This window comes from Ochotona curzoniae, unplaced genomic scaffold, assembly GCF_017591425.1.
Source record: "Ochotona curzoniae isolate NIBS_2020 unplaced genomic scaffold, NIBS_Ocur_1.0 contig_908, whole genome shotgun sequence".
Taxonomy (NCBI): domain Eukaryota; kingdom Metazoa; phylum Chordata; class Mammalia; order Lagomorpha; family Ochotonidae; genus Ochotona; species Ochotona curzoniae.
The window spans coordinates 12,055,207-12,080,620 of record NW_024466607.1 but is presented as its reverse complement, the minus strand read 5'-3'; the positions used below and the strand labels follow the sequence as shown (position 1 = coordinate 12,080,620).

The following is a 25,414-nucleotide window of genomic DNA, read 5'->3' as shown; positions in this document are numbered from 1 at the left end:
CCTGCTCCCTGGGCCCTCAGTCAGGCCCATGTTGGATGGCTCAAAGCTCTGACATCTGGTTTGATCTCATTTTGCATAGAGAAGAATGGGGCAGCAGATCCACAGGATGCCCGGCTAGGGCTGCTGCAAGTGCCAGCAGATGCCCCTCCCTGCCCCGGCTCTGTCCTCTTCCTTAGCTCCTGGGATCCCTACTCCTCCCCCAGTCTGCCTAGCAGGGAGTGGGGCTCTCAATGCCTTACCACGATCATGGACCCATTCTGCTTTTGCACAGCTCTGTGACCAGCCTAGGCCATACGCTGGTGGAATCTTCTCTCACAAGGCCGTCCTTGCCCAGCCCCCACGGGACGTCACCCAGGTATGAACCCAGGACCCTTAAGCTTTCCCATCCTGGGGGGCTCAGCTGGTATTCCCAACCCTTTAGAAGGAGGTGAAACTGTGGCCAAGCAAGGCCCAGGGCTACAGAAGGGCAGAGTCTCAGGGCTGTCCAGGATCTGTTCAAGGTGGTCGAGTAGGCAGCTGCGGAGTAGTCTTTGCCTCTGGCTCTCTGTCCAGTGTCCCTTCCTGCTGCCAGGGAGTTAACATGAGAAGTCTTTCCAGAACCTTCTTTCACCTTCTCTTTGCTCACTGGGAATCAGGCTGCAAGGGGAGAATTTCAGGTCAGATGGGTTCCTCCTTGAAGTCACAGATATCCCCTCGGTGCTGCTCCCTCATTATTGATAGATTCCAGCCTTGGGGCTTAATGGGACCTTTGTTCTTGCTGCCAGCTTCTAGACAAAGGGTGGCTTTGTCTGGTTGCTGAAGCCCATCCCAAGCCCTGCCCTGTCCACTGGAGCTGTGCTCCTGCCATGGACAGCCCCACCTGACCCCAGAGACAGGTCAGCCCAGGTTCCCAGGAGGCCCCCCAGTGGCCTCCATCCCACTGAAGACTCATTGCCTGGCTCTAGGCAAGCTGGCTCCCAGCTAGCACCCAGGGTCCTTGCTAGCCTGACATTTGGCAGTACAGAGGCCCTGGGCCGAGGCCAGCCCTGCAGCTGCCCTGCCTGTTGGGCTGGGGTCAGAAGAGCACGTGGGGGCAGAGTGGCTGACACTGAGCCACAGGGCACGGGTCATACTCCTGGGGGTGTGGAGACCTTGTCACAGCACCTTGTCTCTGCGAGGTTCTCTTCCCAGGAGTGGGAGCAGGAAGACAGGCACGATGTCCCCTCTATGTCCCTTCTAGGCTAGTGGGGCCTGTCACCTCCATACCCAGCCCTGCCGCTTGCTTCTTCCACAACACCTAAGTTGTTGCTGAACCCAGCCATGTTGGGGGGCCCGTGCCTAGTAGAGCTTGTGTCCCCCTCCCATTGGTGACAGGGCAGGAGTTCAAGGGACAGGAATGATCCCAGAGCATACAAGGAGGCTTCGGAAAGTGAAGTTCAAAGACTATTTGGCTTTGGTGCCTACATACATATACAGATATTTCTGAAGTCCATGCGTAGGTTTTTTCATGATACAAATTTTCCGTGAACTTCTTTGAAGATCTCTCATGTTTTCCATCAGGACTAGCACAGACTGAACCCACTCCCTTCAGGTGACACCCCCCCCCCCCCATGGGATAGTGCCTGGGAATAGGATAGGAGTTAGCTTCCTTCCTGCTGCCTGGCCCCACCTTTGAGAATGGGGCTCTTCAAATTGCACATGCATACGAATGGCCTGGGGCCCTGGCAGACTGAATGCAGACTCTGATTCAGCAGGTCTGTGACAGACTGCATTTCCTCCAAGCTTCCAGCTGATGCACAGTCACTGACCTGGAGGCCACACTTTATGCAGCAAGGCCTCTGAGTACAGTAGGAGCCAGGGCAAGCCCAAGTCTACAGTCCTCAGAGCCTACCTCCCCCAGTCCCCTCGGCGTTCCGTTCTGAGGAAGACTTGAGCCCAGAAGAGGTCCATCCAAGACCACAGGGCAAGGCTGCTTTTGGCCAGGGGTGCCCCAGCCCAGTCCTTAGGATGTTAACGCCCGCACCAACAGCCCTCCCTAGCCCAAGGCCACCCGGGATCTCCTTGGTGAAGGTAAGGGCACAACAGGGAACCCCTTAGGATTCACCTTGGGGGGCCAAGGAGCCCACCTTCCCATTTGACCCCAGTTAGCTGACCCAATAGCAAAGAAGGATAGAGTGGTGGTAGACTAGGTCAGGGCTGGGAAAAACCAATCAAGCGTCCATGGCCCATGGAAGTAGGTTGGACTTGGGACCAAGGCTGGAGACTGTGAGAGCTAAGGCTGCCACTGGGCAGGGAAACCAGGCCCAAGAAGAAATCTAGGTTCTCTGGATACCCCAGGTCCTCAAAAGCCTGCTTCCATAGCAGCCACTCTAATCCCAAGCACCCCAAGGAATTGGATGGACATAGTTCCCCAGTGCAACTGAGCCCTGGCAGGGTCTGGCTGTGGAGGCAGTGGAGCAAGGCCAAGGGACTTCAGCTGACCCTGGAATTGGGTAGATTCAGAGGACGAGTGCTGTGGGTCCTGGATTTCTGCCTGGCCTTCTTTCCTTTCAGGCCTCTCCCACAGGCACAGGGCGAATAAACGTGTGTATCTTCAGGCTTCAGATAACCCCTGCCCTCTACCCTCCTCCGTGGTCTCAGGTTCTCGGACTCTCCAGAACAAAAAGGCTGGCAGGCACAAGTGGCCGAGATCAAAGCCCTGTGGCAGGCCGCCGAGGTGGAGCGTGACCGGCTCACCGAGTTTGTTGACGTCCTGCAGAAACGGTAATGCATAGTGTCTGGGGAGGTTCTTTCCACCTGTACCTTGATGGCTCTGGGAGGCTAAGGACTGGGGCCAACTTAGCTCCCACAGCATCAGTCTAGGGCATCCCCAGTCACGACTTGGGGACCCACGCCAAGTGCCCCAAGATCTTGGGGCTGGATTGCCAGATGTGGTTTGTACTAAGGAGCCCCCTTCATCCTATGTGTATCCTTAAAGGGACTGTCACATGGTGTGTGGTCTTCAGAGAGAAGTCTTTCAGGAGAAAGAGAAGCAAAGACCTTTAAAGCCACCTGGCAGCCATGGGAACCTACGAGAGAACGTGGCTCAGTGGGAGAAAGTACAAGCTATCTTGATGTCTTGGAATTCCCAAGAGCAGGAAAAGCTTCTGGCTGACCAGGAGCAGAGCCCTGTCTGGGAGGCAGGAAGGGCCGCACACCAAGAGGTACAGTGTCTCCCAAGGGCTGTTGACTCAGACGTGTCAGTGCTGCCTCACTCCTGGCAGGAACTGTAGATGCCCAGGCCAGCACATGGCCCAGTCTCGTGGCCTCCTCCCCAAGAGGTATCATGGACAGCGTTAAGTTTTGGCCTCATCAGGGTTTTGTCAGTCAGGGTTCTTGGACAACAAACAATAGAAACTGGTTCTGGCTGGATGATGGAGAAGGCAGATTTTGCAAGGAACTGGCAGACTGTAGGACAGCAGAGCAGGAGAGGAGCCCAGGATAATGCAGGCATGTTGGTTGCAGGAAGCCCAGTACAGTGTCTCCTGGAACAGAATAGGCCTGGTGACTTTCCGATTCTTGTGCAGAGGGTTCTGGGAGAGAAGGCTCGACCAGCCTGTCCTGCCCTCCTTATCCCCTGACACAAGAGGCTATTTGGATTGCAGGTACCTCCCCGAGCCAACAGGAAGCATTACCAAAGAAGGAGTTACAGATGCTGGAAAGATAAAAACATGATGAGGTGGTCAGCTTCCATTTGTTTGTTTTCATGCAGTGCATACAAAAGGTCATGAATTTCAGATAAACGGGCATCTGAAAAAAGAAACATTTTGTTTTGCCTGTTGCTGAGGCTTAATGGATAGTGCAAGCCTCTAGTCTACCTCTAGTGGCCGAATTGCACCCGCTGCGGGCTGTGGCACGTTGCTGCCCTGTCGTTTGAATGACACCCGAGAGTGTGTTGGGGGTGGGGGATGTTTGTACACACGTTGCTTAGCAGATCATCCCCGATTTGGCGCCTCAGGCCCCGTGGGTTGCTCCTCCTGCGTGATGCAGGGCAGTGCCTGGGTCCTTCCATCCCACATGAGTCCAGCTGGCAACTCAGCAGGTGCCTTTCCCTGTAGGTGACTTCAGGCCTTCCAGGGTGCCTTTGTCAGAGGATACCCCTGTTGTTTGTGGATCCCTGGGCTCATTCTTTGAGACAGTTTAAGCCCATCAGCCAAGGTACACTCCTGTATTTTTGTCTAGCTGGGGACCCGAGCCCATTCTGTACTCACATCCTACCCCTCCATCTCCACCACCTGTTGGGAGTCTGCCCCAGAGCAGAGGGCCTGCCTCTGTCAGGTCCTCAGTTTGACGCACTCCTTTCTCCTCTGTATGCTCAAGCTGCCCCAGTCTTGCACAGGAGGGAAGCATTCTCCCACCCTCCATCTCTCCCCTACTCTGTTCTGCAAATGCAAGCAGCCTCGATGCTGCCCTTGCCTGCCCAGTTCCCCAGTCTCATCCTCTTCCAGGCAGGCCACCTGCTTGGCGTGGCCTGCTCCTTGCCCCCGGCACCCTGCCCCCAGGCTGCAGTCCGAAAGGGCCTTCTCAGGTGGAGAACCGAGACAATGGTAGAATTCGTGCCATCTCTTCAAGTCTTGTGCCCAGCATCTGTCTTCTGAAAACGAGCGACTTCTTACATATTTCCCCTGTCTCTAATTGTTTAAAATAAAAAGAGCTTCTGTGATCAGTCTTGCAAATCAAAAGTCACTCACTATGTCACGTACTTAAGAAGCACGTGGTTGTTATTGCTTCTTAGTCTGGGAATTTCTGTATTGGAATGGTGGGTTAAGCACAGGTTCCCATTTTAAAATACTTGATCACCTTACCTCATGCCTTCCTCTTGCGGTGATCTGTCTTTGCTCTGTTTTCTCCTTCCTTTTCCCTTGTATCGGGCCGAGCAGGTTTTATCTCCTTTTCTCTCTCTGAGTGCATAAGTCACACATTCTAACCCTGCTCTTTCAGCAGTTACCCTTGACTTTTAACATAAAACTTAATATGTCTAAAGCCAATGGATTTCTTTACTATCGCTTCAAGCAATAGAATAAAAAGATCAGCTTTTCTTTTAGATTTATTTTATTTTTATTGTAAAGGCAAGATAAACAGAAAGGCGAAACAGAGACAATGATCTTCCATCCCCTGGTTCATGGCATGCATTTTTCCTCTTGGGGTGTCAAGTCAGTGGCCCCAAAGCCTCTTATTTGCAGGGTTTCAGATTTTGGACTATCAGATTAGGATTGAGCAATCTAATATTTCCTGGAAATGCTTATCCCTTTGCATCTGGCTTATTTCACTCAACCAGAGTATCTTTAAGGTTAACCCATCTTACATCTTAGAACTTCATTTCCTTTTTTTTTTTAATGGCCAAACAGCATTCCATTGTGTATAATTAATACATTTAGTCTGTCCCTTCTTCTGTTGGGGAACACTCGGCGGGTCTCAGCCCTTGGCTGTGGTAAAATTGCAATGAATGGATTTTGTACAAGAATTTCACACCGTTTTCAGTTCCTTTGAGTGTGCACCTGAGAGTGGAATTGTTGCGTCATATGATAATTCTATTACTATCTTTTAAAATAACTTTGTGGTATCTTCTTAAATTTTCTTTTTTATTTAAAATGCTTATTGCTTAAGATGCTATGTTTGTGATAATAGCAATGTTCAGTTCCTTGGAGGTCATATACAATTTTCCTAAGAATCTATCGTGGCCAAATGTCTTTTTTGGAAGTAGATTTCCTTCTTCTTCTTGTTTTTGTTTTTAAAGACTTATTTATTTTTATTTTTTCAAAGGGTTTTTTTTTTTATTGAAAAGTCAGATATACAAAGAGGAGGGGAGACAGAGAGGAAGATTTTCTGTCCATTGATTCACTCCCCAAGCTGCCGCCACTACCAGAACTGTGCTAATCCGAAGCCAGGATCCAGGAACTTCCTCGGGGTCTCCCACGTGGGTACAGGGTCCCAAGGCTTTGGGTCATCGTTGGCTGCCTTCCCAGGCCACAAGCAGGGAGCTGGATGGGAAGTGGGGCTGCCGGGATTAGAACCAGCGCCCATGAGATCCCAGCATGTTCAAGGTAAGGACTTCACCGCTGAACTATCGTGCCAGCACTTCCCCCAACAATTTTTTTTTTTTAACATGTTTACTGGTCTATTCTAAAGGCAAGTACAGCAGATATCCAAGAGAGATGTCTGAGAGCCTTTTTAAGTATTTCAGGTTTCCATCTCTTCTGGACATATTACAGCCCATGTCCTCGGTTGCCCAGAGTAGAAAAGGGGAATGTGAGCACGCAGTCCCCTAACACAGAGAGGAGCGCTTGCACAGTGCTAGCAGCTGTGAGCCGTTCACCCGGGGCTCCAGACATCTCCCAGCTGGGCCCGAGGGGCGGTCCCTGATGCTCACCCCGAGAACTCAGGTCTTGTCTGAGCTCCTCCTGCCCCTGCTTTCTCATAGTGCCTCTGCTCTACATCCGCCCCCCTTCTGGAAGCGGTGCTGTTTGGATATCCTCTCCCCTCCCCAGCTCCTACCAGTCAGTTTCCTGTCGGCGGCCTGTTTCTTTGGGTTATTTTTATTCTGTGTGCTGGGATAACCCCCACTGTTCATCTTCAAGATCATTCATCTGACTTTTGCCGGAGACTGTGTGATTTTCAGTGTATCTGATCAGTTTAGAATGCTTGCTCTGTGGTTTAAAAAAAAATTTTTTTAAAGAATGTTTTTTTTTTTTAAGAACCCTTTCCCCTTTTGCTTTCTGACAATATCATTCAAATCTCATCGAGAACTCACAGAAGCTCATTTAAGAGTTTTCTATCTTGGAGCCGGCGTTTGTGGCACAGCGTGTTAGGCCGCGGCTCTGACATCCCACCTGGGAGATCTGGGTGGAAATCTGGACTCCCGGCATTGGCCCGGCCCAGCCCTGGGGGCCACTGAAGCCCCCCTTTGCTTGCGTTATCAGATCTCGCTTCCCACCACCACCCCTGCCCTGTTATCTCAGTGTAGGGTTCTGCACTTCTGTTTTTGTATTTACAGACACACATGAGTAAGTAAGCACGGAAACCGCATCGTGGTGGGGAGCTTGTAAATGATCTGCGTCCCATGTGTCCCGTGGTCTTCGCTCTTTCCACCAATCCCACGACTTCAGAATGACCGGTGCTTGCACACACTGCCGCACCTCATCCTGTAATTCGTTCTTCTTCATTGGTAGCACAGTACTGCCCAGGAGAACCTTCTGTGACAGTGGCGGTACCCCACATTGCTGTTGACCAAGTGTCATCACCATTGGCTCTGTGTGGCTTTGGAGAACTTGAAATGTCCCTAATGTGGCTGAGGAACTGATTTTCCAATTTTTTTTTTAATTTTTTAAAAATTTATTTTTATGTGGAGGGAAGAAAGAGGGAGAAAGAATTGATCTTGTGTCCGCTAGTTCACTCCCCAAATGCCTGTAACAGCCAGAACAGGGACAGGCCAAAACTAGGAGTCCAGGGTCCATTGCAGTAGCCTAGAAGCTAAAGTCCTCTCCTTGCATGCACTGAGACCCCATATGGGCGCTGGTTCGCCTCACTTCCCATCCAGCTCCCTGCTTGTGGCCTGGGAAAGCAGTCGAGGACGGCCCAAAGCCTTGGGACCCTGCACCCACGTGGGAGACCCAGAAGAGGTTCTGGGCTCCTGGCTTCAGATTGGTGCAGTTCTGGCCACTGCAGCCGCTTGGGGAGTGAATCAATGGATGGAAGATTTTCCTGTCTCTGCTCTCTGCATATATGACTTTGCAATAAAAATAAAATAAATCTTAAAAAAAAAAGCAAGGAATCCACTCCTCAATCTGAGTCTCCCACTAAGTGGGGACCCAAGTCCTAGTGGGCATTTGCAGAGAGCAGGAATGGCTAAAAGAGCCCGCCCTGGAACAGAGGCATCCCCAGTATGAGATATGGGACCCCCAGTGGTATCATCACCAGTGCATTAAACAACTCACCCATGGGGGCACGAGGCTGGCAGCCACCGTGTTGGATGACACAGCTCAATCATAAAACGTGTTGTGTCCCCAAGGACTCGTCTTATCCCTGCGGACAGGCGTTCAGGTTGGTTTTGGTTTTCTTTTGTAAATGACATTTCAAGGGGCACGCTTAAACATGCAGTGTTAGTAGCTGAATACCATGTTGGTACCCGATTCTGCATCAATTGTTGAATGCAATCCAAAATCTTTGCCATTCTGCTCCTTCTTGCCCCTCACCAAGAGGGAAAACCCACTTCCTTCCGCACTATGAACTGCAGGCCTGCCCCGGGACGGGCAGGTGTGTATGGAGTCCTGTGTTTTGGGAGAAGTTCTTGGGGAATCTGGTCATCTGCTGAAACTGTAGGACATCCACAAGTCAAACTCACAGTGTCAGTTGACTCAGGGCTCTTCGTGGGGGGTTGGCGGCCACAGGAATGACACGAGTATTAATCCCAGTGAGACGAAATACACCTAAATGTGAAATAACCAAATCGCGAGGTCTCCCAGGCCTATAACTTTGTGACAGGCATATAGGAAAGAAAACGCTAAACACGGAATAATCACCAACTCCAGGAGAAGCTATTGTGAGTTGACCAAATCTATCCCAAAAAACGAGTCGGAGGCAGACTGTTAGAAGCTCAAGGGTCTTTTTTTCACCAGCACCAAGCAGTGGACTGTCCCATTCGACCCCATGTGGAAGAGGGGAGCAGCCCAGATCAGCCATGTTCAGGGGTTCTTAAGCAGTGATTATCCAGTGAGCACTGGCATTCAGTCAACTGAGGTGGTATGGGACAGATACCCAGTTCAAGCATCGTGCACTTTAAACCATCCACCCAGTGAAAGTCACATCCCAGCTAGTAGCAAACAAGAGAACCAGGCAAACGGGGCCTCCCAATTCCATTTACAGAAAACAATTTGAGACAGTCAGCTTATGGCCCGAGCTGTAAAAGAAAAGCAAGATCTCATCCTAGAATGAGATATCATCTTGTGGCAAGCACTGTCACTCCCTTTTCTAGACTTTCCAAGAACCTAGGATTATGGTGAAGGTCAGGTCATGGACATGTCCCAGAAGTGTTCAGAAGACCTAGCCTTACTGTCACCAGGTACTGTTGTCTGGGCACTATCACAGGTGCACTCCACGTCCCCAGCTGTGACTGGCTGTTCTAACACCCCCCACCCCCCCAGCAGAGACGGGCTCTTGGAGCAGCATCCTTTGCTCCCTGCTGTTGTAGCTGTGGGTGCTTTAAGACACCCAGCAAAAGGGATTTTGCAGACATAGTTCTTGATATGGACCCTAAAATAGAAGGATTATCCTGGATTATCGGGTGGGCCCTATCTAATCACTCAATGGCTTGAAAGCAGAGAAATTTCTCCATGTGGGATTTTTTCAGAGAGACGCTATGTAAGAGGTTAGAGAGACTCAAAGAGTGATCAAAGTCTTCGGCCGGCTCTGAAGAGAAGGCAGACAGCCCCTGGAAGCTGACCCACTGCACCCCCAGGAACCAGGACCCTTCCACTAACATAGGCTGGATTCTGCAGTCCCCGGACTAGACCTGGGCTCAGCCTGTGCCCCCTACCCTGCCCCCAACCTCCCGCGAAGAACTCCAAGTCAGCTGACACTGTGAGTTTGGCTCGTGGAAGCCACAGCCAGGGCACCCAAGCTGCTGTCAGACCCCCAGCCCTGCGGGACAGTGCGAGGACAGCTCTGCATGTCTTCTGCTGTGCTGAGCTGGCTGTCGCACTGGCTGCATCTGCCATGGCTGACTGGGACGGCCTCTAAAATCAGTCCAGCCACAGAGTAGAGGCAGTGCTGTTTGGCAAAAGGAGAGAGAGCACTTACGAAAATAAAACTAAATTCTCATGCTGCATGACAGGAAAAAGATTATATTTAAGCCTTAAAAAAAGTGCCAACCACAAACGGCATTATGCGTCCATAGAAAGATGGCAGTGAGCATTCAGTGAGACAGCAAATGCATTCCGAGTAGCTGCTTCTGGACAGCAGGGGCAGCTGCAGCTAGGTTTTCATTCGACACCTTGTGGGGGGGCACTGCTTGATCTGTGAGTGCAAGCCCCATGTCCCATCGCCCAGCCATGTAGGACGTGCCCACCTGGTCAGCCCCCTCGAGCGGGGGGATGGCAGCTCACACACTCTCGGCCCTCAGGGTGGAAGAGAGCAACAACAAGCTCCTGGAGTCCGAGAGGAAGCTGCAAGGGGAGCGGCTGCGGGCCGTGCTGCTGGAGCAACATCTGGAGAAGCTGCGTCTGGAGCCTGGGAAGACGGCCCCCAGGAGCAAGACAGGTAGGGGCCAGCCCTGCTACAAGGGGAGGAGGCTGCCCGCCCCTCACCTCACCCTCCCACTCCTCCTCTGCCAAGGAGGTCAGAGCCAAGGGGGTTCCCTGAGCATGGGGTGGAGTCTCCTGAGCTGAATGCCCTCAGCCCCCACCTCCTGGTCGCTGCCCCAGCTTCCAGCCCCCAGTAGATCTGGGATCAGTCGCTAAGATGAGAGAGGAATCCCCTTCCACCTCCTGCAGTGACCTGACTCTCCCAAACAGGGTTTGAGTCGCCATGGGCTGCCCACACCACCCCGGGCCCCCAGCTCCTGGTCCCACTCCTTAGGCTTATGGCCCCACCATCCTTTACCACACTGCCTGCACCCCGCAGTCTGAGATGGGGAGGGGACAAGGGAAGGACACAGCCGCCCCGTACCATTCCCGGAGCACATGCCCCTTCCGCTTCTGTGCCACTGGCCAGAGCCAGGCATCAGGCATCAGGCACAGGCAGCCATCAGAGGCTGCAGTCCGGGATGCTGTCCTTAGCTGACAGGCCCACGGCTGCTCCAGCACAGCGGCTCTCAGGTGCAGCCTCAGTACCTTGTGTGCCGGCCAGGGAGAGCTGCAGATGCCGGGCCAGAGGCATTCCTGGATGGCTGGCACCTAGGGAAGAAGATGGCAGTGCAGGGACACTAGGCCTCCCTCCCGCACTAGGTACCCACCCCAAGCCCTGCAAGCTCAGGATGGAGGGACTGCTTGTCCCGTGACTGTCTCAGCACCCCAGGAGCCTCAGCCAAGGGCTCTCAGGCCCTTGTTCCCAGTGCTGGCCCAGCCAAGACAGGACGGTCCAAAAGGATATGCCAGCAGTGGGACATCAGGGCCATCAGGGCCAGCTGTTCACTCCCAGGACTCCAAGGGGTGCCTTCCAGGGGCTGCTGAGGACCCAAGTGGCCACGAGTCCCTGGAATTGGCCCTGCTGGTACCCCCAGGCCACTGGGAATACCTCCTCTGGGCTCACTCACCTCCAACCCCAGAAAAGTAAGCTCTGGTGGGGAAAATCACACCCAAACGGGTGAGGACATCCGGAGCAGTGATGGATGGCCCGGACTTGGGCTCAGCATGCAGCCCAGACCTCAGGCTTGCTGGTTCTCCTAGTTGGAAACAAATTACCTGGAACTTGAAAGCTGTGAAAGTGCAGACAGCGAGGCAAGGAGCCACCTCAGAGCAGAGCAGGCTAAGGCCAGGACTGCACCTGAGGCTGAAGCCTCGCAGAGAATGCAGAGCGGGTGCCATAGAGGGCTTCTGGGGAGAGGTGGCCCTCCTCCTCCTCCTGCCTCCTTGATAAAATGTGAAGTCTCGCCCAGTGAAAGAGCAGGAAGTGGGTATGCATGGAGGGGAGGAAGGATGTCCCACAGGGCCACGGCTCTCCTCGCACCAAGTGGCTGCTACCACCCTGCAGGTCGGCCCACCTCCAGCACCAGGCACAACTCCACAGGAAGCGAGAAGAAGGACCCGTCCTTGGCCCAGCTCTCCCATGTGCCCGTGGAATCCCAGATTGAGGAGCTGAGCACCAGGTTCTCCATGCCCTTTCCTTCCTCAAAGGGATTGGGGGAGGTGGGTTGCCTCGGATGGGCAGGTGCTTAGCATCACTCCCCTGTGCACCCAGACGGCTGATTCCCCTGGGTGCTGGGATCCAGGCCTGAAATTCAGGGAGTTGCCTCCAGAGAGAGCAGAGGGGCCCGGGGCCATGATGTACCCATGGTCCAGAAAGAGATTTCATCAAGCCTGGACTGCTGACCCCACTTCTGTCACTCAGTCCACCCTTTTCAGATCAAGATCAGTAACAGGAAAGGAGGGGAGGGGTGGAACAGCCACAGATCAGGGCTCAGCCTTGGGACATCCCTGGGGCAGCTGACATCACTGGGAGCTCCCAGGTGTCAGGCATGGTGCTCTGGGTGAGCCCACAGGGGAATCCCATGTGGTCTTCCCCAAGCATCTGTGGGAAGAGGGCACAGGCCAGCAGGCACCCCACCCACCTGGATGCCAGCTGCAGCCACGCTGAGCCCTGTCTCCATGCGGTCCAGGCTGGCCATCCAGAAGGAGGAGAACGAAATGCTGAAGGCCGCACTGGGCAGCGCCCTCCAGGGAAAAGAGGAGGACTTCCGGATGTACCACGAGACCCTGGACCAGGTGAAAGGGGTTTTCCTGCAGGCCCTGCGGCAGCAGAAGACAGACAAGCACTAGGATGGTGGCCCAGCGCCAGCACGGCCAGACAGGACGAGACTTGAGCTGAGGGTCGCCACAGCCAGTGGCTCGAGCCAGGAGACACTGAGGAACCCACCAGGAGGAGGCGCAGCAGCCCAGGGCAGCAGCCAGAGCTCTGGCTGTGAATGGACAGCAGCTGCCCCTTGGTGTTCATCATCCATGTCCTATGGTTCAGCTGGGACCCTGCAGTCCTACACGACCCCATCCTTGCAGGAGAACCCTCAGTGTGCCAGGCTGGGCACAGCCTCCAGGCCACCTGGCCCCAGACTAGGCACTCACCAGTGTATCTTCCACACCTGCCCCAGCTCCGTCTGCAGGCCATCCGCTCCTTCAGAGACTTGCTGCCACATTTTCTAGCACGTTACTCGCCTGTTCTGCAGGTACACACCTTGGACTTGCAATAGGTATCATTTCTCTCCTCAATGCAGCTCCCGGTGAGTATGCATCTGCTGTGGAAGCCTGGCCCTGTCTAGTTGGCTCCCAACCCAGGGGCCCAGTACCCTGCTGCACAGACAAAGAAGCCGTGGAGATGCCCAAAAAGGACCCAAGCAGTATCTAACTCTGGCCCACCCGGCCCCAAAGCCAGGGCCCAGAGGTGAAGCAGATGACCAGGGACAGTTGGGGCTGCCCCCTGCAGCACGGCCCCATTCCTGCACAGCTGCTGCACAAGACACCTCCTGCGCCTGAGAGGCCATGGCTGGTGGGTGCCAGTGCCAGAGGGCAGAGGTGGGACTGGGCTGGAGCTTTGGGCAGGAAGGTTTGGAGGCCAAGGGTCCTGGTGCAGGTACCAAGGGTCCTGGTGCAGTGTTCATCCCTCGTGTGATAGGCTGAGAGGGCTGTGGCAGGGAGTCCCCCCAGTCCTCTCTGTGAGTGTGCAGTGTCATCCCTGTGGCTGCAGTGATGCTCCTGGGTAGCCCCAAGCAGCTGTGCATACCACCTGCACCTCCACACGGAGGTGTACACTTACAAATATGTGTGCAGCACAGACACGACCAGGCACCTTCTCCCATGGGAGGATGACTCGAGTGTGGGATGCAAGCGCTGATCGCCAGGGGTGAGAATCAGGCCTAGCCCCGGCGATCACCCTCAGGGTCACCTCTGGGAAAGGCAGGGGTGGCCTGCCCCATACCCTGACCACTTCTTATGCAGGGAGGGTGTGGTTCTCTCTGCTGCCCCTCCCTGGCTCAGGGCTGGCGCTGCTTAGGGGAAGGAGCATCGGGTCAGAGAGTCTGAACAGGTGCCAGGGGCAGAGCTCCTCCCTGACTCACCAGCGTGTGGCCCTGGGCAAATTCACTCTTTAGACTTTATATCCCTGCTCAATATGATTTGGCTGCTGATGGAGACAGGCGTCAGAGAACTAAGAGTCACTCAACTGTTTACTTCTGTACAAGGAACACGTGTTGCCAGACTGACTGCGTCTACAACGAGGATTTGAGTAAGGAGTTGGGGATGTGGACGTGGGCACAGTGAACCTGGACTGCACGTCCTGGGGGCAGCTGACGAGCCAGCGTCTTGCAGAGGGCAGCCAGTCCTTGCTTAGGCCAACCATGGTCACAGGCACTAGGGTTTCACGTTACAGATTCTGCAGCCTCCAGGGCTGTTTGTGGAGCTGTGTCTGCAGCTCCCCCATCACACTTGCATGTGCCCCTCCCCCAGCACCCCAGTTTGGTTAGACCATTCCCTTGTTAGAGCCCTCTTCAGGTTTCATTCAGTTCAGAAGTGCCAGGTGCCTAAGAGCAGCTGCTGGCACACCGCAAGTGCTCAATTAATGCCAGCACCTCTACTGGTTCCACAAATAACTTCCGAGCAGCTCTTCTGCCACAGCCACAGCCGTGCCAAAGAAGCAGCTGTGACCCCTGACCTCCAGGAACTCCCAGCCAGGCTGGGGAGGCAGGTCTGTCGCAGGTCAGGGCAGTCAGCAAGTGCCCACTGTGTGTCAGCCTGGCAGGGACTTGGGGTGGATCTGACTCTCCTCCTTTAAGGGAACTCCCAGGCTAGTTGGACAGGTGTGGGGAACCAGAAGGCCACAGTAGGACAGCAGGGTGGGGAAAGGCCCCGGGGACTGACTGTCGCAGCCCCAGGCTCCTTGCACAGATCTGGGTCAGGAGAAGGCTGTTAGGGACCCATGAGCCCTGGCAAGGTCCAGGAGAGCCTGGGAGAAAGAGGGCTTGCCAATGGGGCCAAGGGCTGAGACCCCCGAGGGAGCTAACCTGACCAGACCAGGCAGAGCAGAGGGCAGCTTGATCTGTCCAGGCTGTGCCCATGGCCTTGCCCAAGGCAAACCCCTGATCCCAGGACACACAGGATGCCCTCCCCATCCTGTAGGGTTGGGGTGGGAGGTGGTAGATGAGAAGGTCAAGGTCCTGCCCGCAGGTGCATGTCAGTGGTGGCAGATATAGGTCTCATGGAAGGTCGATGGGGAAGGATAAATAAAAAAGCAGGTGGTGGAGTGGCCTCACCTGAGGCTGCTCCCAGGCCACGCCCCCAGCAGGTGCTGCAGGTCAGGGTGCTCAGGTTGCAGCACCGACAGGTGAGATCTGGTTGAGCTGTGAATGTGGTTTGGCCACCATCCCCAAGGAGCTCCAGTCACCTCCAACACATTCCATTACCGCCAGGCTCTCCCCAACCCAGGGACCACAGCCTCTGCATCCCACCCAGGCACTCAGTCCTTGGCGCAAAGCAGGGTCTGCCCACTCCTTTTGACAGATGTGCTTCACATACCTCCTCTCTGCTGCAGTCCCCGGACCCCCAGAGACACCTGACAACACTTGTACACGGAGCCTGATAACATACACAAACACATGCACAGGGACCCCATACACAAGCTAATACAAAACAATTTCACACACACAGGATACTTTGCCTGAGTGTTTACTTTGAGCTGCAAACAATAAAAAAGGCAGAGTATGAAAACAGAGCCAAAGTTTGGGAGAACGGGCGCCTCTCCCTACCATGCCTTTGCCCACTTCCTCACCACGTTCAGGAAGCTGAACCCATCTTGTACCAGCTTCTGGTTTAGTGGGTGGGTCCTGTCAGGTGATCTCTCCTCCCGCACTCCTTCCGAGGCACAGTGGCCACGGGCTGCTCCCCACACCTGGTCCCCACAAGCCCCATTGCACCCACTCTGCGTTTGCTGTAACCACCCTAAGGGGGAGGGGAGCACACGGGGACTGTACCTGTTGTGTGTCCTTCCTGCAGACCGTGGGAGTCAGGGTCTGGGTTAGCCTCTCTGAGCGAATCCATAAGTCAGGCCCTTGTCCCAGAGGGAGTCGCTGGGTTCCTGGCGGGAAACCCAGATCCCAGCAATGCATCCAGAAGTGGGTCACACCAGCTGGACGGAGCTCTTTCTCAGGTCAGCCGCCTGAACCTATGTCCTTAACCTTGAGCCAAGCCTGCTTCCTTGAGCCTCAGGATGGCCAGCACAGGCTGGTCTCAGCCTGCACCCCATGTGGGTGAGCTGGGTTCTCACCTACCCGAACTTTGGTAACTGACCCAATATCAGCTCCTGTGCCTCAGTTTCCCCTTCTACCAACCGGGGAGAATGGGAACACTTTCAGCTGTGAGTTCTGTAACATTAAAGACTTAACCCATGCTCATCCTGGCTATTATGTATGATTAACTTACTCCAACAACGGAATAACCATGCAACTCTGAGACCTCCCCACTGTAGGGAAGCCCTCCTTAACGCCTGGTGGCCCAGGGCTTCCCCTGAGACTGGCCTCTGATTGCCCATCAAGAGTATGGGCAATACTCTTGATGGGCAATCAGAGGCCAGCCCTAACCCAGCCCCAACCCAGCCCCAACACTGATGGTGTTTCTAAGGGCCAGGCCTCAGGGATACCAGCCTCTGAGTATACCATTTGGAGTGGAGTGTGTGCCGGGGTGGCTTTGTCACTTCCTCTGAGCCACCGTGTCCATGTACTTGGTCATTTTATTGTGTGTGTGTAAGTCCACTGCTGGAAGGAGAAGTGGGAAGCGCACACCCTTTCAGCTCAGCTGAACCCAGCACAGGCCTTGGCACCCATGGGACACTGGGAACCTTCCTGTGGGTGACCACAGGATCTCCTTTTCTGCCCCTGCCCCCAGCATATCCATGAACAAGCCCCAAGAAGTGGCCCAAGCACATACAGCTCCTCCAGATTCGGCGGGGGTGGGAGGCAGGGCTTGCTTTGGAGACAGGCCTATAGGAGGCTCCTGAGCTCTAAGGGGGAGGTACCCTCAGGAGGCTGCTGCTCATTAGGCCCTCAAAATGGAAGCCCTGACCCCCTCCCCACAGAGACTGAACAGATGAGGGACATTTCTGTCTTCCTCCACTCTGCCATTAAGAGGAAGCCATTACCGGACAATCCCCTCAAGCCATTGCCAACTGACCCTCTTAGCCCCCAGCCCCCAGCCCCCTACCCAAACAACATCCCACAGAGCTGGCCTGGCACGGGCAGGCCCATGTCCACCCCAATTCCAGCCCTCTTCCCCTCTCCCCACCCCAGCAGGCAATCAGGCTTTCCCAAGCAGGTCAGAGTGGATGAAAAGAACCAGGGTGTGGCCCTTGGGCAGGGGGCAGGCATCCGTACAGATGGGTGCTGGAGTGTCCAGCACACAGGTGAGTGAGTATATGTATATGAGTTTGCAATGCATGCTGGGGCTCAGCTTCCAAGTCTTAAGTGGTCGGTGGGGCCACCAAGAAGGCTGCCTGGAGGAGGGGAGGCCTGCCTGGCAGTGAGAGAGGCACAGGCTCTCTAGGGGACAGGAGACGCAGGTGAGGTGAGGTCCAGGTGTCCCTGCCTGAGCCTCTGCCAGTGGCCTCCTCCCCCTTCCCCGCCTCCCCCATCCTTCCTGCGGCTCCCTGCGGCCAGCAGCGCTCCCTGCAGCACTGGGCTCTGTTCCACTCCACTCCAGGAAGGCCACCTCCTCCCTGTCCTCCTCCTCTCCCCCCCCCCGCCTCCTGCTGTCACCACTCACCGCTCATCCTCTCGAGAGGGTGGGGACCCCACGGCTGGACACACCCCACCGTGGCCCCAGAGCTCAGCTGGTCGGGGACGGACGCACGGTCGGACACAGGACCCCAGAGCCCGAGGTGGGCAGCGTGCCAGGGTCCCTCGCAGCCTCCTCAAGGTCAGTGCCGGCTGGAGATGCAGCCACTCCGGGGCCCTGGAGATCAGTGGAACCCACACCAGGCCCCTCACCCCAGATCACAGACCCCAAAGTGTGCCTTTACCTCAGGGGTATCTGAGACAGGCAGGAACAGGGTCGGGGAGAGGGGTCCCCTGCACCCCGTCGGCCAGATCCGGGCCCCAGGGTCTGTCAGCAGACACTCTGGGTTGGGGGCTGGCTCCGCGGAGAGGCCTCGCTGGGGACACCCTGCGCCGGCCATGGGGAGCTAAAATTGGAAAGTGGCGAGTGGGAGGCAGCTGACAAAGCTCTTTCGTGGGCTCTTTGCCGGTGCTCCGGTTTCAAGCTCCTGCTCCATTAACCTGATCCCTGGTTAACACTGCTGCCCTACCCCCACCTGGCTGGTGAGGAGGTGTCATGTCTCTCAGGCCAGAAGCCCCCTGGCCTGGGCAGGGGTGGCAGTGTCCTGCCCCATCTGAGACATCAGAGGGGTGGCTCCCTTGGACCACCAATCCCAAGGGCAGGCAGCAGGAAGTCTGTCCCAGGTTCACTGCAGGGCTCTGATCGGTCCCTGCCCCCTCACAACTGGCTCATCTGTATGACAGGGACAGTGTCGACTGTGGGCACCCGGGCTCGTGGGCCACAGGATTGGCAAGGGGTAGTTGAGGCAGGGCCTGGGGTAGGAGACACATGTGCTGCCTCTAGGCTCAGCTCAGTCCCGGAAGGCACCTAGACATGTCCCTCCCTTTCATTTGAATCAGAGTCTATTCGTCCCCATGGATCCTTCAGGAAGACCTTAGTTCAGGCTAGAGAAGGGCAGGAAGGACCCAGGTGGTAGCTGCGGTTCCTGGGTGGCCCAGCAGAACTCCCCTGGGGAGGGAGTGGCTGAGCTTCCCTTGGGCCTGGTACCCGTCAGCACCTTGGACAGCAGCCAGCACCCTCCACCTGCCCACCCGCCAGCCCACCTGGCCCTGCCTGGCCCATACCCACTATACTCCAGGGCACTTGCTCAAAGAGCATAGGCTCTGGCCGACTTGCGGGGCCTGACTACACAGCACTTGGGGAAGGACACAGGCAACAACCAGCGACGTGGTGGGAATGGACTTAGTGGCTCAGGACAGGGAGAAGCTGGAGGCTGAGTGACAGGGGACCTTGGGAGCCCATGAGGTCTCCGGGAAGGAAAGCCAGAGCTGATGGGGGTGGGAACCCTGATGGAAGGAACAGGTAAGTTTTCTCCATGGTGTGAGTGGAGCTGGGCACAAGCATTTGGGGCAAGGCATGGGGACCAGCCCCTCTGAACATGAGCAGGAATAAATGAGGGTGAGCAAAAGAGGCTGTGTGTCAAGGTCCCACTGTCCAGAGCCTTCAACTGGAAGGACGGGTGGCCTGGAGGAGTCGGGATCATGAGGTGGAGCTGGGCGGGGCTGGAAGCTGCTGTACCCTCATGTAACCTGTCCATCCTAGCCCCATCCAGGCTATGGGCGTGAAGACAGCACTGCCTGCAGCTGAGCTGGGTCTCTACTCCCTGGTGGTGAGTGGAGCCCTGGCCTATGCGGGCAGAAGTCTCCTGGAAGCTTCACAAGGTACCAACTGGGTCTGGGGCACAGGGTGGGAGCAGAGCTTCTTTACCCTAGGTGCCTGGGGCACAGAGAGGTAGAGCAGACAGGACCACAAACAGAAGCTCATACAGACACACATGCACATACCTATTGATGAATACAGAGATGCACAAAGACATGGCACCCATGCACACTCACACCTGCACCCAGGCACGCAACAAGATTCAGGGAGAAGCAGGGGCAGACCAAGAGGCCCAGACTCACTTCTCCCTCCCTCCCCACCCACAAACGAGTCCCTAGTGGTAGGAGAGGCAGGGGCTGTGAAGGGCCCACCCTGAGGTCACACTGTGTTCTCAGATGGGGCTCACAGGAAGGCTTTCCGGGAGTCTGTACGCCCAGGCTGGGAGTACCTTGGCCGCAAGATGGTAGGTCCCCCGCTGCTTGATCCCTGGCATGCCTCTCCCTTTCTCCCCGTCCAGCGTGAGGTGGGGCTGGGCAGGGCCGGTAGCTGTCCTAAGAGATAGGCATAATCCACTATCTCAAGTGATAAGTAGCTCACACCCAGCGGTCTCTGGCTTGTGCCCTTCGTGTGTCTTTTGGGGATACCAAGGCTGCCCAGGCCCTGCTCATTCAGGACTTGGATCCTGGTAAGCCCAGGTGTGCATCAGCAGGGCCCTCTAGCGCCACCCTCTGCAGACACAAGGCATGGCCAGGGGACATCAGGCAGGCATGCTGAGCTAGGGGGGAGTGCTTCCAGGGGCACGGATATCTCACCTGCCCATTCTTGCAGTGCAGGGAGCTGCAGCCACTGCTCTCACAGTGAATGCTTAAGAACAGGAGGGGCTGGGAACGTGTTGGGTCTCTGCCCAGCCTGGGTGCCAGCTTTCTGTGTCCCTCCTTCACCCCAACCTGACCTGAACACCCTCAGGATGTGGCCGACTTCGAGTGGGTGATGTGGTTCACCTCCTTCCGCAATGTCATCATCTTCGCCCTCTCGGGACACGTGCTCTTTGCTAAACTCTGCACTATGATTGCCCCCCAGGTGAGCTTATCTGAGCCACCCAGCTCTTCCCCAGCCACGAGGGTGGTGGGAAACTCATCCTGCCCACCCCTCAAGTCTGTATGGAAGAGTAAACGGAAGCCTCTTCCCACCCACAGCTCCGCTCCTGGATGTATGCCATTTACGGGCTCCTGGCCGTGTTGGGTACAATGGGTCCCTGGTACCTACTGCTGCTGCTGGGCCACTGTGTGGGCCTCTACGTGGTCTCACTTTTGGGCCAGCCCTGGCTCTGTCTTGGCTTCGGCCTGGCCGGCCTGGCCTCCTTCAAGGTGGACCCTCTCATCTCTTGGCAGGTGTGTTCTGGGACAGAGGGTACAGGGAGAGAACCTCAAACTTCTCATTTTATCTAAAACTCCTTGTTTCCCGAGAACCCCCAAGTGCATACTTCACCTGCCCACTGTCTTCAACCATTTACCACTGTCCTGCCCACGAGTGGCCTCCTGCACAGGGACCTTTCCAGTGTGTCCCCTATCCTGTTAGAAAGTTGGAACAGAGCAACCAGGGAGGAACAGGCTGGGAAAGAAAGTAGGGGTACTCTGTCCCATGACAGGAGACGTCCTGGTGAGCGGCTGGCCTGTTCTCTCCCCTCCAGAGCGGGTTTGTAACAGGCACTTTTGATCTTCAAGAGGTGCTGTTTCATGGGGGTAGCAGCTTCACGGTGCTCCGCTGCACCAGCTTCGCGCTGGAGCGCTGTGCTCACCCCGAGCGCCACTACTCCCTGGCCGACCTGCTCAAGTACAACTTCTACCTGCCTTTCTTCTTCTTTGGGCCCATCATGACCTTCGATCGCTTCCACGCCCAGGTGAGGGACACCTTGGGGACCCCCAGAACAGGGCTGGCTCTCCCTCTTCACACAGATTCTCCTAGCTGGGTAGAAACCCCCACCCCTACCCTAGCAGGCTGGATCATGATGTCAGAGTCTCTCCATGTCCTCGACGCCATCCCACCCCCTCCCCCCACGGCACAGTTACCCTAACAGGAACCGTGGGATGGAGGCAGCTCCTCCCTTGGACAGGACTTCCAGGCCATGGATGTTCCCTCCCCCACCAACAGGGGTCTTGGGACACAAGGGGTCTCCCTGGTACCCTGCTGGTTGGTGACTGCCCCCTCTCCCCAGGTGAGCCAGGTAGAGCCCATAAGGCCCGAAGGCGAGCTGTGGCGCATCCGAGCTCAGGCGGGCTTCAGTGTGGCGGCCATCATCGCTGTGGACATCTTCTTCCACTTCTTCTACATCCTCACCATCCCCAATGACCTGAAGTTTGCCAGCCGTCTCTCAGACAGTGCCCTTGGTGGGTCCCCAGAGCAGGGGCCATAGGCAGAAAGCCCTCTGTGTGTGTGTCCTGCAGTACTGGCGTGCTGGGGGTAGCAGGGTCACTTATCATAGGGCTGTGGCATTGTCACGTAAACCCAGGGTCTCGCTGCTCCATTTCACTCATTTCTACAACCAAGATGAGGTCTTCCTGGGGACAGGCCTGGAGCAAGAACTGCTCCCCTGCCCAGGGCTTGGGGACAGAAGGTGCTGCATGGGAGAGCAGGGCTCAGCCTCAGCTTAGGATTTGAGGGGACAGGGCAGGGAGGCCACAGGGACACACACTAGGCAGCGACCAACAGCAACTCATTCCCAGCTGGCCTGGCCTACTCCAACCTGGTGTACGACTGGGTGAAGGCAGCTGTCCTCTTCGGCGTGGTCAACACCGTGGCGCGTCTGGATCACCTGGATCCACCACAGCCTCCCAAGTGCATCACCGCACTCTACATCTTCGGAGAAACGTGAGGCCCTGCAGGCTGGGGGAGGGGCACTCACCCCTGGGATCCCCACTGCCCCTCGGCTTGGGGATTCATGCCCATCTGCTGTCTCCCACAGGCACTTTGACCGGGGCATCAACGACTGGCTTTGCAAGTGAGTCTGGGGTGACTGTGGGGACTGGTCCCAGCCTTCCTGCCTGGTGGCTGAACAGGGCAGAGCCAGAGATGGGACCACGGTTTTCAAGTTCACTCCTGAGCTGGAGGAAGCAAGAAGGGCAGTGAGGAAGACATGGCAGGGCTCTAGGTGAGGGTGGAGAGAAGCCTTGGTCTCAAAACCAATGGGATTAAAGAACTTGGTGAACTTGGCTAAGGAAGGGAGCTGGGAGATGTGGGAATGTCTGGGTTTAGACTAGCCTAGGTGGGTCGATAGAGCTCTGAGCATCCTGAGTGTGGGTGGGTGGTCTGGAGGCCTTGGGAGCGTGGAGGTAAGGAGAGGGAATAGAGCGAGGAGTGGAGAGGGGTCGGCCAAGGCTGGGCCTGCAAGGGCTGTAGTTGGATGGAGAAGGAAGAGCCCATTGAAAGAGCAGACAGAATGTTCAAGAGGAGCAGAATGGAAGCCATGTGATGCCCGGGAAGCCAAGAGAAGACTGTCCATGAGAGGAGAGAGCAACCGAGCACGATGCTGCTGAGGTCACAGGAGGTGCAGGCTGGGGTCAGGCTCGGGCCCGCTCATGCATACAGCATTTCCCTAGGGAGGCAGGCTTGGGGCCGCTCAGGTGTACAGCATTCCCCTAGGGAAGCATGGCAGGTGGTATGGAGGAAAACAGGAACTGCAGGGAGTGTGTGGATGAAAAGGGAAGACAGCTGAATGGGAGAGAGGGAGTGGCTTCTATCAGGGGAGGTAGGGGTGCACTTGGTGCTGAGCTGTGGGGGGGTAATTGTACAGACGTGGGTGGTAACGTAGATCTAGGAGTGACTCACAGAGGGGGGTCCCCAAGGTGCTGGCGAGGTGATAACATCTAGTTCTAGGTAGAGGAAGGCTTTAGTAGGAAAAGGAGGGGAGAAGCCAGTGGGGATATAGAAGGCAGGTCAGCCTGTTTAGGTATGGAATCTGCCTCATTAGGAAGCCAGGTCATCAGCTGGGATATGAGGGTTAGGGACACGGAGGGAGGCAGAGCTGTACCCACACACCTAAGCCCCACTCAAACTCGCAGGAAAAGCAGGCGTGGAGCGGCCACTAGGGAGGAGCTTCTAGGAGAAACCTTGACATTAAGGGTCCAAGTAGGGTTGGAGGCAATGGGTTCCCAGACCTCAGCAGGTGAAGACCTGAGGCTTTTCCCCAACCAGGGCTGAGCTGCTCAGGTGCAGATAAGGAGGAAGCCAAGGCAGAAGTGAGGGGCGAGGGCTTTGAGGTTATTTGTAAATAATGACTTATCAGACATGAGCCTGTAGAGGAGGGAAGTGCTGATGGAAGCTCATAAGACCAATAGGATTAAAGAACTGAAGCTGGCGGGGGTCAGGGGTGGGCAGAGGGCGCTGGAAGAGAGTAGAACTCAGGAAGGAGTTTCAAGCATTGATAAAGTCGGGGTGTGGCCATGGGAGGGGGCAGCTGAGTGGCATGGAAAAGCCTTTGGAAACGGAGGCGGTCACAGAGCAGCGAAGTCAGTCATGCAACAGGTCTTCAGTGAATTCATTTAACAAATGTTTATCAAGTACCTGCTGTGTGTCAGGTCCAGTCGAGACATTGGTGACAGAGCAGTGAGCATGACAAAGTCCCTGAACTCACAGAGCTTACAGTCTAGTGTGGAGAGTCAAGACTGTGAACAGGTGCTGGGAGAAGCATCATTGAGTGCCTGGACATCAGTGGATCCATGACTCAGGAAAAAAACAGACAAAAACCTGGGGCTCATCAGCAGACAGCAGCTGAAGGCATGGGCCTAGATGAGATCACTCAGGGAGCAAATGAACACAGCCAGAAAAGATACGAGGTCCGAGGTCAAACCTGCCACAATCTCAAGGTGGGCAGAGGAACAGGAAGGACCGCCACCCCAGGTCAGGACTCTCAAACATTCCCAGTGACAGCACAAGGGCCACCTCTCTGCCTTCCTCATCACTACCCCATCCAATATTCCCATCAGTCCCTGCGCCCATTCTCCCTGCAGATACGTGTATGACCACATTGGTGGGGAGCACTCGGCAGTGATCCCGGAGCTGGGGGCCTCCGTGGCCACATTTGCCATCACCACCCTGTGGCTCGGGCCTTGCGACATCGTCTACCTGTGGTCATTCCTTAACTGCTTTGGCCTCAACTTTGAGCTCTGGGTACAAAAGTTGGCAGAGCGGAAACCCCTGGCAGGCATTGAGGTGAGCTGGGAAGGTCCTGGGGCTGGGATGGGCTGGGTCCCAGGAAGGGGTCTCAGGAAGAGGGCATTCTTGCCTTCTGCAGTTATTTAGCTACATTTGATCCCTAGGCTAGAATGTTCTCAACGTTCCTCTCCTGTTTGTCTTTGAGGTGGCTTGCCCTGGGGCACTGTGGTCCTCTCTGCTTCCAGGGATCCATTCCCAATGCACCTGGGCCTAGCTGTGTCAATGGGGGCCTCATTCTCTTTCTGGCCTGTTTTCCCCCAAGTTAAACCATAATGGAGCAGAACCCAGGCATATCCACATGGACAAGACTACTGACTAAACCATGTCTGCTTTCCTTGGGGCCTCTTGCTCTACCACCCGCGTGTTCCTGGGCTGGGCAGGCCAGTTTGTCGGAGCAGATGTCCCGCCGGGTGCGGGCCCTCTTTGGGGCCATGAACTTCTGGGCCATCATCATGTACAACTTGGTGAGCCTCAACAGCTTGGAGTTCACGGAGCTGGTGGCCCGGCGCCTGCTACTCACAGGTGAGAGACTCCACAGTGGAGATCCAGGGATGTGCCAGACACCATCTTCACTGCTGGGACCTACTGAAGGGTCCCCAGGCCCTACCCCAGCAACTGGAGATCCAGTGGGGAAACCTAGGTACTGGAGGAGGAGGGCAGGGGTTGTGTTGCTGCTCTGGGCATCTATAACCCCTTCCTCACACAGGGTTCCCCCAGACCACCCTGGCTGTGCTGTTTGTGACCTACTGTGGTGTCCAACTGGTGAAGGAGCGTGAGCGAACCCTGGCTCTGGAGGAGGAGCAGGAGGGCCAGGACAAAGAGAAGGCGGAGTAGGGAGGGAGGCAGGGTGGGATCAAGGGCCAGGCTCCACTCAACTCTTCCTGGGCCAGATGCGGCCTGACCAAGATAGAATAAAAAGACTTTTCTACCATGTCTTGGCTGCTCCCTGCTCCTTCCCCTGCAGTCTCCTGGTCCTCTGTCCATGCTGAAGGGAGGTGTATGGGAATTCTAGGTTTCAAGAAGGTGGATTCGGGGGTGGGGAAGACCTTATAGGGTCTGGAGAG

At 55.8% G+C, this 25,414-nt stretch overlaps 2 protein-coding genes across 2 annotated transcripts in view; both read left to right on the top strand.

Annotated features, from left to right (window-relative positions):
• The window catches only part of CCDC13 (coiled-coil domain containing 13), a 35,754-nt gene extending 23,266 nt beyond the window's left edge, over nt 1-12,488 (top strand). The window contains exons 12-16 of the mRNA XM_040994941.1: nt 272-355; nt 2,620-2,742; nt 10,136-10,272; nt 11,704-11,818; nt 12,329-12,488. Coding sequence (XP_040850875.1) covers nt 272-355; nt 2,620-2,742; nt 10,136-10,272; nt 11,704-11,818; nt 12,329-12,488 — 619 coding nt within the window. The remainder of the gene's footprint in view (nt 1-271; nt 356-2,619; nt 2,743-10,135; nt 10,273-11,703; nt 11,819-12,328) is intronic.
• Nucleotides 12,489-17,384: 4,896 nt separating this feature from the next.
• HHATL (hedgehog acyltransferase like) lies at nt 17,385-25,279 on the top strand. Its single transcript, XM_040994940.1, has 12 exons — nt 17,385-17,621; nt 19,083-19,201; nt 19,535-19,602; nt 20,106-20,219; nt 20,336-20,530; nt 20,830-21,039; nt 21,355-21,526; nt 21,863-22,007; nt 22,102-22,137; nt 24,146-24,347; nt 24,731-24,872; nt 25,057-25,279. Exons 2-12 carry the CDS (start codon nt 19,096-19,098, stop codon nt 25,182-25,184), a joined length of 1,518 nt encoding a protein of 505 aa, XP_040850874.1. The 5' UTR covers nt 17,385-17,621; nt 19,083-19,095; the 3' UTR covers nt 25,185-25,279.
• The last annotated feature ends 135 nt before the right edge of the window (nt 25,280-25,414 follow it).

Bases quoted from the DNA above. Each gene is read 5' to 3' on its own strand.
- HHATL (XM_040994940.1), top strand. From the start codon at position 19,096: ATGGGCGTGAAGACAGCACTGCCTGCAGCTGAGCTGGGTCTCTACTCC. The intron at 19,603-20,105 runs GTAGGTCCCCCG...GAACACCCTCAG, and splicing joins AGTACCTTGGCCGCAAGATG to GATGTGGCCGACTTCGAGTG. The intron at 20,531-20,829 runs GTGTGTTCTGGG...TCTCCCCTCCAG, and splicing joins ACCCTCTCATCTCTTGGCAG to AGCGGGTTTGTAACAGGCAC.